General features: G+C 42.5%; 1 protein-coding gene across 2 annotated transcripts; it reads left to right on the top strand.

Annotated features, from left to right (window-relative positions):
• The first annotated feature begins 3503 nt into the window (after positions 1 to 3503).
• On the top strand, positions 3504 to 11129 carry LOC147450651 (Nucleoporin autopeptidase). 2 transcript variants are annotated; one of them, XM_086519794.1, is made up of 12 exons: positions 3504 to 3701; positions 4005 to 4045; positions 6676 to 6963; positions 7055 to 7513; positions 8144 to 8359; positions 8449 to 9041; positions 9115 to 9202; positions 9311 to 9368; positions 9451 to 9571; positions 9650 to 9766; positions 9848 to 10073; positions 10156 to 11129. In XM_086519794.1, exons 2-12 carry the CDS (start codon positions 4021 to 4023, stop codon positions 10857 to 10859), a joined length of 2895 nt encoding a protein of 964 aa, XP_086375920.1. In that variant the 5' UTR covers positions 3504 to 3701; positions 4005 to 4020; the 3' UTR covers positions 10860 to 11129. The 2 variants fall into 2 exon arrangements, with proteins under 2 accessions (XP_086375920.1, XP_086375919.1); XM_086519793.1 differs by having other exon boundaries at positions 3543 to 3701; positions 7049 to 7513.
• The last annotated feature ends 2249 nt before the right edge of the window (positions 11130 to 13378 follow it).

Below are 13378 nucleotides of genomic sequence, written 5' to 3'. Positions count from 1 at the left end.
TTCGGCTTGCAAAGCAGGGTTGCCCATAGCTTGCTGCAACCTAGTAACAAGATAATTGATAAACGTGGGAGCATCACCATTAGCACCTTCATGTGCAAAATCTAACTTATGAATGTTCATTCTACTCTCTTGGTTATTGTCAGCCATGCTGATAAAATTTATGTATAGATTACTTTGTGCTTTGGTACCCTCAAAAGCCTTAGTCACTACTCTTCTTTACCTTTGAGAATCAGTCCTCAAGCAGCCACACCCGTGGTTTAGACATTGTTGATTGCAAATACTAGTGGAGAGGGTCTAACATTGCTCAGTTGATTATGGTTCCTGTTGAGCTTGCTCATAGATCAATAATGGTTAAAGCCAAAGGCAGCCTCGAGAGGCTCCATTATTAAGACTATAGTTCCCAACGGTGTACCTTGGACTAAGTCCTTCTCAACTGAGATAATAGATCCCTGTCCCACTTACTCTATTGCAATAAACATGCCCAACCTTTCATGGACAACTTAATGACCTCTCTTCTTAAGCAAGAAAAGAGAAACCAATGACTTTGATACCAATGTAATAGAAATGGCCTATGAACTTTGAAAACAACGGAATTAGGAGAATCAAAGAGAGGATTTTTGTGAGACTACTTTGAAAACATAGAGAGTGAACTTATTTAGCGATAGCAACTTAACCATAACACTTAATTAACTTGTCATGAATAATAATTTTGTAAGAGAGAGAGTTTACAGAACTTAACAACAATTGAGGATTGGATTTATGTGGAGACAGTCCCCCCTCCAATAGGCTTTTGTATTATAGATTCTCCCATCAAGAGAGACTTGGTACAATACAATCTTTGTGTTCTTAGTGACCTAGGTGATGCAATGAAAATGGAAAGCTTCATGCATCACAAGCATAACATAGACTTTGTGAAAAGCATTAACCATCGCCAGCCTCAATCTCAAGGCCTCAAACAACTTCAAAGGTGGAAAGAGCTAGCGGGGAATGAGGGTAGGGAAGAGGAAGAAGAAACATTCATAGGAGAAAGAAATAGTTCCTCACTTATCATCACTCTTCTTGCTAGCATACATAATAGGATAGTAATGAAGATGGAGAAGATGGCAAGCTTAAGCATTGAAGCATGGCTCTTGGTTGGATTTGCATTCCATAGCCAAGAGTGTTGGAGTAGGCTCTCAACTTCTCTACTAGCTTGGAGAAGGAGATGGAGCTCTTGTACTTTTAACTTCACACAATGAGTACGTGTGTATGTGCACGCGCGTGGGAGAGTATACCCCCCAAGCTAGCCCCCTCCTTCCTTGGTTGACCCCCTGTTCTAGCACTAGCTTGCATTTGATTGGACCTCCTCAAGCTTGGCCAATCACATGCTTAATGCATATCATTAATTAAATTTACTAAACTATCATTGGACCCCTTGGGAGGCCAACCAATAGGCTTTAGGCACACCATGAGGGCAACATGAAGAGGAGCTTGACAAGTGTCCTATTTGCTTTCTTTGTATTAAGCTTTCTTTGTGTGTGGGTGTGTGTGTTCTCTCTCTAGTCCCTATAATGAGGGCTCGCCCCCCCTTGTGTAGGGATATGCATTGACTTTGTGGAACACCTTACTCCCTCAAGCACCTTAGTCATGGATCACCTTAGCACCTTAGTCATTAAGCACCTCAAGCACCTTAGTCAGCAAGCACGATAAGCATCTCAAGCTTGGATCGGGTTCCCACCTCAAGCTCGGCCTAAGGTTAAAGGAATTTTAACACTAATCATTGGAGGTATTTAATGAAACTAACCCTAAGGTCTTTGAGCTCCATTAGCTAGCCTTGCTCTTTGATAGATCATCTCTCATTTGGACCCCTTTACCAATTGCCCCATGTTGAGATAGATCCGTAAGCACATGTCTATATTCTAACCCTTGTTCCCGTCTATTCTCCCACATTAATTGATCAGTTTAATATGAGAATTTCTTTTGGGTTGGTTAGATATTAGATTTTATGACACCATGTGGGTATTACATCTTCAATTGGCATTACATGTTTCTGACCATACATCAACTCAGAAGGCCTATAACCAGTAAAACTGAGCTATGAGTTGTACGATCAGCCCATAAAACATAAAGCTACCTAGGCCACTCTCCCAGTTTACCTTTGCATGCCTTAGCCAAAGCTTTAATGATAGGAGGATGCCACGCTCTTATTTACGACTTCCTCCAAGATAATATGCATTAGTGAGAACAAGTTCAATGCCCAACCTAGAGAAAAATTCCTTGGTGTTGTCGGCATCTAACTCACCCCTATCTGCTGTTATTTCCCAACGCAACCATAACGGCTAATTACATCATCCAAGAGGAACTTACATATCCCTTCCGTGACTTTTGTTCTTATTAACTTGGTTAGTTAAGTCTTCTCGTGCAAGCACTATGTATCTCATTTGCTATAAGCCCAATGGCATTGTAACCAAATCTACTACCCACTTATAATGCATGGCCAATGGGTAAGTAGGGTGCAATCCATCACGATGGCGCACATTTGAATACATTTTTCACAAGACTCCACAAAGTGAGATACATCTTTATACATAGCTTTCCACCAATACCTCTCTTTCATTTTAGTAAAGGTGGCCCATACACCTCTATGTCGAGCATAAAGACTCTCATGAAACTTTTTTCATAAGCTCATTTTGAGCGTTCTTATCATTCACAACTCTCAACGACATCCCATTTCTTTGTTTCTGATGCTTCCACAAGTACCCATCTTTCAAAAAATATCCATAGGCCTTTCTTCGTATTCTTTTGAGCTCTTGATCGTGATGGACTTGTTAGCGCAAGGAATGCTTCGATACTAGCTGTTGGATGCTAAGTTCAAACCTTGTTGGCACGGTGGCTCTACTTACGTCCCTCATTGTCTCCCTATTTATGGTCTGTTTTGTTACACAGAGGATTTTGTTTCGTGTCGTGCGTGTTGCGTGTCCCATCCTTCGCGATGCGGCCTTTGTCATTGATAACCTTGAGCTTAGCTCCTAAATGCACACTCCCAAGCTGACAACAATGCATCATACTGGCGGCAATTCGTCACCTCTCTTGAGTGGCTCTGTGTTGGCTGTTTTGCCCTAGAAACTAGGAAGTCTTGTTGAGCTTCATTGTGGACATATGTGCTAACTAAGGATGTGGTCACATGTGCTCTTCGCTAGCACTAAACCAATGTGTGTCTCTTTGGTAACCCTAACATCTCTCTATTGGGTAATTGTACAAGGAGTGTGTAGCCACTGTGATGCAAGGACCTTCGGTAACTTTTGGTCAATGAGTAGACGAAACCGAATGTTATCGGTGTTGTAGGCGACAATCAAACCATAGTTGGTAGGAGGAGCACACTAGATTAGCCATTTAATACTCGCTAAATTGAGAACTTGAAAGGGTGCGTAGTCGGACAAAAAGAGAGAGAGAGAGAGAGAGAGAGAGAGAGAGGCTCGTACTTTTCACGCTAGGTAGGCTTATATGTATGTATGCGGTATTCAATAAGTAAATTCCGTCATCAGCACCACCACCACCATCATCATCGCGAGCATATGTATCCATCTCCGCACAGAGAAGCAGCCCGTTTCGTCGTCTGTTACTCGCTTCCTTAGTCCTACAACTTACAGAGCGCCTACATCGTCGACCATTCTTGCTCCATTTCTCAACTTTCGTTCATCAGAAGTCTTCAAGATTGCCAGGTCTTTCCACTCTCCTCGTCAGAGTTTTTAGTCTCCTTTTCCATTCATCGTCCTTCAACGCTCTGTTTTTTTGGAGATTGATTCTCTAGTTCTGGCTCTTTTAGCGTTTCGCGTCCGCAGTTTTGTGGAACCCTAACCCTAGACGTGAGATTTGTGAGACTGGTGGGCTGGGCTCAGCTAAACTCCTTTGATTTTTCAGTGATTGATTTTGCCTAGGTTTTGGTGTCTGTTGATCTCTCTTCCTCTGCCTTCATGTGAAGTAGATGCATTCAACTAATTGTACTTTTTTTTGGGTTACTGCAGGATCAAATAATACCAAATGGCGCTGTTTGGGTCAAGTAGCCGTAAGTCTTTTCTCTTGTTTTGAAGCTTCTGCTTGATGTAGATAGATTGGCATTTTACGTAGAGGGTGATCTGGCTTGTCTATTTTCCTGATCAATTTAGTCATACACTTCTACATGTGCAAGATCAGTCTAGGTTATATATGTGATGGATTATTTTGGTCTGCGCCGTGAAGGAATCAAGCATTTCAAAAGTGTTTTATTTGCATCTTTGTCTGTAACTTTGTAGGCTCTGTTTAGGTGAAAATTCTGACACATGTCAGGCAAACCTGATGAAAGGTAAGGAGTAGCTCAGAACAATGCCTTGCTTTTCTTATCTCCAGTGCAGTTTCTTTTTCCCAGCCGCATTTGATTGGAGATTGAGGTGCACATAATAACAAGAGCATTATCCTCTTTGATATTGTTAGTATTTGACATCCTTTAAAATCTCACAAAAACGTTAATCAGGTCAACATTACCGAGGCTTGTTTCAAATAAAAAATAGGCAAGGCAGCTACAAGAGAAGCTGGTTGGAGCTCTTTTGATTAGGCTACTAAGGCTTGTTATCCAGGAGCCCAGGCCTTGGCGTTTTGGCTGGGCTAGCTTTGGTACCAATTTGGTTGACAACTTAATAGGAATCAGTTATCTTTTTATAAATTTTTTTCCAAAAAAGAATACTTTGGATACCACCATCACCCGACCATGCTCATGCCCCTCCCGCCCCCCACCCCCTCCCCCGAACCTTGACCCATGACAAAAATATGGTGCCAGCAAATTTATTTTCAGAAGCGTCAGATCTTAAAACAGCATCTAGTAGCTCTACACTAGCCTTACAATGGAGACTAGACTGCATTTGCTCAACTAATAGCTGGGCAACGTGCTCCCCTGATGACATTCCTTCCCGAACAATACTTTCACATGCTCTCTTTTTCAAGCTCTGCCTGTCATCCTTGCTGCATTCCCCTTCATCATCCCTGATGATCTCTCCTTTCTTGCCCCTTTTCTATGTATACGTGAATGTGTGGTCTACAATTGTTGCCGTTCGTGCTCTTCATTGCTGGGGCAGATTTAATCAAGGGCATCACTGTATAGATTTCAGCCAGTTTACTTGCTGGAAAGGATGGTGCTGTGTCTTTAACGCCTTTTCCTTAAGAATGACAGCTGTACAGAGAGACCCTTCGTTCTTTCTTACTGCAGCCTTGCCATGGAAATCGAAATACGATATCCTTCAATTAATGTTGAGCAGCTTTCAAGCTCATTGATGGTCGGCCACTTGTGAGGACAGTGGCAAGGCTTGTTTTCTTACCTGATGAGCGGTGCATCTAATCGTTAAATTGTTATCAACATTGGCATCAATTAGCTCCAAGGATCTTGGCACTCTCACCCCCCCCCCCCCCCCCCCCCCCCCTCTGTCTCTCTCTCTTTATATCATATGTATGTATGTACAGTGTACACGTGTGTATATATATGTACGCAACAGACTCGGATACGTATACTATCAGGATCCTGACAAACATGTTTCAAGGGAAAGCATACATCTTTAGGCACCTAACGTATTCAACCTAGCATACCTAACCACCTTGTATAATGTACTATCCATTCTATACTAATGACTCAAAACAGTAGGGTAGCACTTTGGGAAATGCCATTGAACTTTGACATGTATCTACTTTATTCTCTAACTTACTTAACATTGAGTGGTTTTATATCTAAATTGTGCGTTTCAATTCAGCCACAGTGAGATACACTCAGCAAAATGGAAGGGGAAGGTGTCTGAAGCCAATATAGGTGTTAAGAGTCGAGACAATAATCATGTGAAAGTGGGAGATCATAAACTTGGCCAACAAAGTGCGAGGTCATAAACTTGGCCAATGAAGTCGAGACAATAATTATGTTAAAGAGGGAGGTCATAAACTTGGTCAATGAAGTGTGTGCTGTTTTCTGTAGGAATGATACAAAAAGGGTACTGGCTACATTGTCAAAGATGTTTATATGTAATGTTGATGGTGATATACCTTTTTTAATGGTGGTGGTGGATCTTCTGTTATAGCGTAACTTCGCAGCTGTAGTATTTGCTGAGGGGTTAGGTGTAGTTATGACTCTGTTTGCTTGTGTTTTGTGATTTTGTATCGAGGTACTTATGGTAAGTGGTTTGAACCTATGTGGTTTGCTTTTTGATCTTGGTGGTTAGCGTTAAGAGTTTGAAAACTTTAATGGATAAAGCAGGTTTTGACTTAGGGAGTGACATAGCCTTGTCTAGTGAGTGGCTCATGTCCTGAAACACTCTCTGCACTGTGTTGTTGAACCAGAGGTCTTCCTAACGGGGGGCTTCACCGGATTGAGGCTATTGTCTTTTGCTTTATTGTCATAGTTGTCATGCACATAAAGTTAGAACTCTGGTGGCTATTGCAGGGTTTAACAATGTTTTGAGCTAGGTAGTGTTGTAGTGAGTGATCTTGAGCCAGCTAGTGTCTGTAGTTTTTTGAGTCATTTGTTTGGAGAATTTGTTTGGTTTATATTGTTGGCCTGGTTATGTGCTTAAAGCTGGAACTATGGTGGGTATCACTGAGCCCGACAAAGTTTGAGTTAGGTAGTGCCATAGGAGTCTAGTGAGGGTATTTGAAGATTCTTTCGTTTCTATGTTTTGTGTGCAGCATTTGGAGCTTCAACGCCAAGTCCATTTGGGAGTACTTCGACTTCGCCGAATCCATTTGGCGCAACCACACCATCTAGTCCTTTTGGAACCAGTCAAAACACGTCAATATTTGGTGCAAAACCTTTTGGAAGTCCTACTTTTGGTGCACAATCAGGGAGTTCTCTGTTTGGTGGTACTGCAACTGGAGTTTTTGGGGCAACCCAGGCTTCACCTTTAGGCTCATCTGCCCCAACATTCGGTGCATCGTCTGCTCCCGCTTTTGGTAGCACTCCAGCATTTGGATCAGGTAAGGTTTTTAATAGATGATACCTTTTTTCACTACGAGGATGGACTCGCATTTTGAGGTGTATATATGTTACAATTGCTCTAAGTTTCAGGTGCATCAGTTTTTGGGCAAAAACCTGCTACGCCATTTGGTGGTTTTGGTTCCACTCCGCCTCAAGCCAACCCATTTGGAAGCGCAACATTTGGCCAAAGTCAACCTGCATTTGGGTCTCCATCATTTGGTTCCACTACCCCTGCTTTTGGGGCAAGTACCTCTGCCTTCGGCTCAACGCCATTTGGATCTACTCCTCCTGCCTTTGGTGCCTCCTCAGCACCTGCTTTTGGAGCGGCTACAACACCTGCCTTCGGTGCCTCTTCTGCCCCTGCCTTCGGTGCCTCGTCTGCTCCTGCCTTTGGCGCATCTTCAACTTCTTTATTTGGCAGCACGACACCTGCATTTGGACAGTCAGCTTCCACATTTGGCAGTAGTACAGCTCCTGCGTTTGGCAGCACATCGGTTTTTGGAGGTGGTGGATCTTCGCCATTCGGAGCATCTACTACTCCAGCATTCGGTATCATACCTTTTGTTTACAGACATTCACATGCTGATATTTGAACTGCATTCATGTGCATATGTGCTTATCGTCTCTGTTTATTGTGCATTCATGGGAGTGCTTGTGCAGACAAGTGGAAAACAAGATTGCAATCGCTGTTACTCATAGATCAAGTTACTCACTACACCCACATGGCCATGCCTGCTAAATTTTTTTTCATCTCACAAACATTTGCATGCTTATATCTGCACTCTGTGCCCGCTAAAATCTTTTTTTAATCTCACAGACATTTGCATGCTTATATTTGCACTCCGTGTGTGAAGAGGACTCTTTTTGGCTTGTACATTGTGCATTCATGCGTGTGCGTGCACACACACACACACACACAAACACACACACACACTCACACATACAGTGCACACACACACACACACACACACACACGCGCGCGTGCGCGTAGAAGACAAGGTTGCAATTGCTGCCGCACATAGATACACATGCACATTACTCCTACACATTATCCATGTGCATCCACGGACACACTCAAAAGAGACAAGCATATAGGTGTACATGCAGGAATGTGGTACTCACATACATGAGAACTTTTACTTATAGAGACTATTTGTCTTCTTCTGGTCTCTTAACCAGGCTCATCTCCCAGCTTTGGAGCTTCCACTTTTACGTCACCTTCTTTTGGTGCACAAGCCTCTGGCAGTAGGGCTACACCTTATGTTGCTACAACAGATGCCGAGGCTGGGGTTAGTGGCCAAATTGGCAAACTTATGTCTATATGTGCAATACCAGCGTACAAAAACAAATCACCTGAGGAATTGCGATGGGAAGATTATCAAGCTGGAGATAAAGGTTCGTGTCACTTAGTCTATTGACTTATCACCTAGCTTCTTTGACAAAACTTCAAATTCATGACTGCTGAAATTGCCTTATATATTCAGGGGGTCCAAGTCCTCTTGCACAACAACAGCAACAAACAGGAGGATTGTTTGGGCAAGCTGCTCCTGCAAGCCCATTTGGAGCGGCTTCAGTGGCAACTCCTACACCCAACCCATTTGGGAGCACAACTTCAAATTTATTCGGTAGCAAACCGGCAGGGCCATTTGCAGTTCCTAGCACTGGATCTGCTTTCTCATCATCATCCCCGTTTGGAAGTCTTACAACTGGTTCTGCATTTGGTCAACCAACTTCTTCAGCTTTTGGATCAGGATTAACTTCTTCCCCCTTTGGAACTGGGAGTACTCCTGCATTTGGTTCAACCTTTGGTAGCTCTTCGTCAGCCTTTGGGACACCCACGCCATCATTCACCTCTACTCCTTTTTCAACTGCCAACATTTTCAGTTCTGGCACTTCCACATTTGGGTCAAATCCATTTGCGCAGAGTCAAGCAAGTTCCTCCCTTTTCCCAGGCTCTAACCAGCCATTTGGTTCATCAGCTTCAGCCTTTAACACTCCAGCCCTTGGTTCTAACATATTTGGGAGTTCTTCATCAATGTTTTCAGCCTCAAAACCACAAACCATGTCAATGCCAGGGGTAAGATTTGTACAATGGTACTCTTTGTAAAGCTTAAGCGACTTCAACTGACGTTTGACATATGTATGAACAGACCTCTTTGTTTGGTGGCATTCAGCCAAATCCAGCACAGCAGCAGCAGAGCTTTGGCTTTCCAACCCTTGGACAGTCTCAGCCACAAGGTTTACATTCTTAAGGAGATGTCTTAAAGAAATGTTTCAGATATTTTGTCTGGCTTATTGATGGCATTATCTGTGCTTGTGTCTAAATGACTGTTTTATATTTAACAGCAAACTCATTTGGTGCAACACCAACCTTGGGAGGAGGTTTAACTTCATTTGCACAACAGTAAGCTTCTTCCTTTCTTTCTTATATGTTTTCTAGCTTGTCTTGGGTATAATGACGCAACTTGCATTGCTTGACCATGCAGGCCCAGCGTTCCTGTGCCCGTCACCAACCCTTTTGGCACCCTACCTGCCTTGCCTCAAATGTCCATTGGTCGTAGTGCTGGTATGGGCCCATCAGTACAATATGGTATCTCTAGCCTTCCAGTAAGTGCAACTGGCTTATAACTTGATGTTGGTGCTTCTCATGTCGTTTTTCTGATCATTAAAGCTGTCTTTCCCTAGGTGTCAGAAAGGCCCGCACAAGTTCGAAGCACGTCTCTTCTGACTCCAAGGCATATAACTCGATCAAGGTTTCGTATGCAGGCTCGACGGTATCATCCAAACAAGGACAGTCCAAAGGTAGTTTCAGAAGGCAGTCATTTGTTAAGTCAATTGTTTGAGAGAGCCCCTTTTTTGTTGCTGACAAATTTTCATGGCCAGTTGTCTTTTTTCAGTGATGGTGAAGAAGGCAGTAGCACTCCCAAAGCAGATGCCTTGTTTGTGCCAAGAGAGAACCCTCGGGCTTTGTTTATACGTCCACAGCCCCTCGATCATTCACCTAGCAGTCCTGCGAGTGCTTCTTTGAAGATAAGAGAGATTGGCACACCATTGAAACAAGGTAATGGAGCCCTAGAGGAGACAGCTCCACAAGCTCAAGGGACGGAAAGTAAGTTGGTATTCAATGATCAATCAAATGCATGCAGTTGTCTGTTTGCTTTTAAGCTGAACTTGTTTTCTGAACTCTGCAGGTCCCATTCAAGAAGGTCCAAACACTTCCGTGGGTATGACAAGTTCTTCACAGGAAGCAACTGCCGCAACGAAAAATGGAATCAAGTCGAATGGTACAAATGGCACACATGTAGAGCATACTCATAGAGGGAATGGCTACATGTCCATCACAGGGCATCGAGCAGGAGAAGCAGCAGTTGCTTATGAACATGGTGCAGATATTGAAGCCTTGATGCCTAAATTAAGACATTCAGATTACTATGTAAAACCAAGAGTTCAGGAATTGGCTGCCAAAGAGCGTGCAGAGCCTGGTTATTGTCGAAGAGTAAAGGGCTTTGAGGTTGGAAGGCAGGGGTATGGCTTAGTAAGATTTCTTGGAGAGACGGATGTTCGAGGGCTTGACTTGGAAAGTATTATCCAGTTTAATAGGTGCGAGGTCCTTGTGTACATGGATGAGACTAAGAAGCCTCCTCCAGGAGTGGGCTTGAACAAGCCGGCTGAAATTACACTGCTAAATGTGAAGTACATTGACAAGAAGTCTGGTCAGCACCTTTCTGAAGGACCAGAAGTTGAAAAGTTCGAAAAGAAACTGAAGAAGAAGACTGAAGAACAGGGTGCAGAGTTTATATCGTATGATGCGGTCAAGGGTGAATGGACTTTTCGAGTTCTTCATTTCAGCAAGTATGGATTTGAGGAGAGGGTAATTGATGCCATACTCAGATGAGACGACATTGAAGGTAGTTAGTGAACACCACATACAATCCGTTGGTTTTGAGTGTGTGCAGTCCACGTGTTGCTACTTCGCTTGCACATAAATGCTCTGTGCCTGTACATGACCCTGCGGAAGTTTTTGAGCCAATCTGCACGAAGCTAAATATGTATGATTGTTTGTGTTGTGTGTGCGTGTGTGTGTGATTACCCCATTATGTAAGTTTCCTTTCTGGGTTTACAGATTCTTGTAAGTAATCAAAAATGGCTTTTGTCTTGCATGGAATCGCTGAACATTTCACCGAGCGAGGTTGTAGTTTTTCCTTGCGAATCAGATGTACTTGGCATAAAAGTGATGTGCTTCTCGGCTGTACAGTGCGTGTCGTTGCCCCTAGCTAAGGGCCGGCCTTGGAAGTAGAGATGGAATCATTTGGCGATTTTTTCTTGTGTCTTTGTTAAGAAGCATGGTTTGTTCTTGCAAATCAGATGTATTTGGCATAATAGTGATTGGGGGGGGGGGGGGGGGGGGTTTTCTTCCTTAACTTGGGCACATTCTTCTGCTCCTTCCACCGCCTTTATGTGAACAAGGAAGAAAGTCTAAACATTGATTGGCTGAAGGCTTGGGAGTTGTGCTATGTGAACCCGCTCTTATTTAATTTTGAATTTCTCGTCTTATTTATTGTATTTGCTTATGGCTACTCGATGTCGGTTTTTAACCCTTGATGAGACTACAGATTGATGAGACCACCATGGTTGCACTGATAATCAAGTAGACGTGTAGCCTTCCTTAGCATGTTGATACGGCAAAATGATGTGTTCTCTTACTAGTGATTGGAAAGCTATTTTATGGTGGGATTACTTGTGCAGTGGTTAGCATTCACAGTTTTGCTTAGGGGGGAACCCAATCCTCCTGATTATTTGGCACTGGGAGTCCCTTCACTGGGGATTTGTGGTTGAGATTTGGCATGTAGATTCTCAGTGGTTGTATTCAAAGTTGTTGGAACTTTCAGCCAGCGTCGATCCACGATGGTGGACATTGCATGCCTATTCTCAAGCCTCAAAGTCCCGACATGTGGGGAACACAATCAAACACTAAAGTTCAACGTATGTAGCTGTTTTTTGTGCATAGAAGTTTTTTGGATAAACGCCCCCCCCCCCCCCCCCCCCTCTCTCAATTTCACACACACACACACACACACACACACACACACACACACACACATATATATATATATATATATATATGTATGTATATATATATATATATATATATATGTATGTATATATATATATATATGTATTGTGTGTGCGTGCATGCGTGCGTACATGTGAACTTTCATCAATTACAAATAAGTTAAAAAGTACATGATTAACAGTGGTTTTGAGAATCTCTAGGATGCCTTAAAATCAATGTAGACATGGTTTTGAGACCGTCACAAGCAAACATTCAAGAAGAGAACCAACTACTTTGAGCATTATGGAATTCTGATGGGCTTTCGAAGGAATCTTGTGCATGTGCCATAGAACGATCCTCGTAATGGTGGTTGAAGGGACACTCCATGATCTAATGCATTGCAATGGGTAGATGTTCGTCCAAAAACTATTTGCATCCCTAAGAGACCCTAAGAGAAAGGTGTTTTTGAAGGGTTGCTTTGCTTGTTACTTCAAGCCAATCAAAGAAGAGCTTCCGTTATGGGATCTTTGTTTTGTATCCACGACCTTGTATTTTGTTTAGAAAGTATACACAATTTCACTTTTTACAAGTAGAATGGATTTTTTCGAAGTTTGTGTTTTCAAGTTCAAATGTAATGTCTGATTTTTCTACTTTTGGGACTTATAGCTGTGCTCTGTGCTTTTATTCACATTGTGATTTGCCTACTTATCTTCTTCATTTCTTTCAATTCAAAGCTATGAAAATTTCCACTTGATCTAAAATACCTAGTACTTTCTTTGCATCTATAGTAATATGCCATAATATTTGATAAGCTAAAATTTTGGTTTTTCACTACTGTCAATAAACGAATTCAGATAATTAAATCAATAAAGCAACAAAAGGATGAATCAATTTTCGTTGTGCTTTGCTCATCGATGACATAGCTTTAGGTGCAAATAATGGTGTTGAGGACACTTGTTGGGAGAGCTCTTGTATGTTAGCTCATCCTTAAATTGTGTACACTATTGTTTCCCACCTCTTGCTAGGCTTAAGCATGTAAAGATGGGTACTATTCCCTCATTTAGAGAAGAAGGTTTTGTAGTGTTTTGGGGGGGGGGGGGGGGGGGTAATACATGCAGCGTAAACCCAAACCTAGATTTCTCCCAAGCTATGATACATCCCCATTGTAAAAGAAACCTCATTCACTTAGGGGCGTATTGAGACATCATGAAGCAAGTGTAATGCATTTCATCGTGCAAATTACTTCTTAATGTCTTAATGAAGTGGTATGGTGTTTGTGTCTTGACTTGGAAAAAATTTGTAAGAAAACGTTTTCAAACTCTTTCCAAGTAGACTTAGAGAGCTACCACCCCATACTGCAA

The sequence above is a fragment of the Adiantum capillus-veneris genome, chromosome 9 (genome assembly GCF_014529385.1).
Source record: "Adiantum capillus-veneris isolate H3 chromosome 9, ASM1452938v2, whole genome shotgun sequence".
Classification (NCBI taxonomy): Eukaryota; Viridiplantae; Streptophyta; class Polypodiopsida; order Polypodiales; family Pteridaceae; genus Adiantum; species Adiantum capillus-veneris.
The sequence above is the reverse complement of the archived record's forward strand: the minus strand, read 5'-3'. Positions and strand labels throughout refer to the sequence as shown.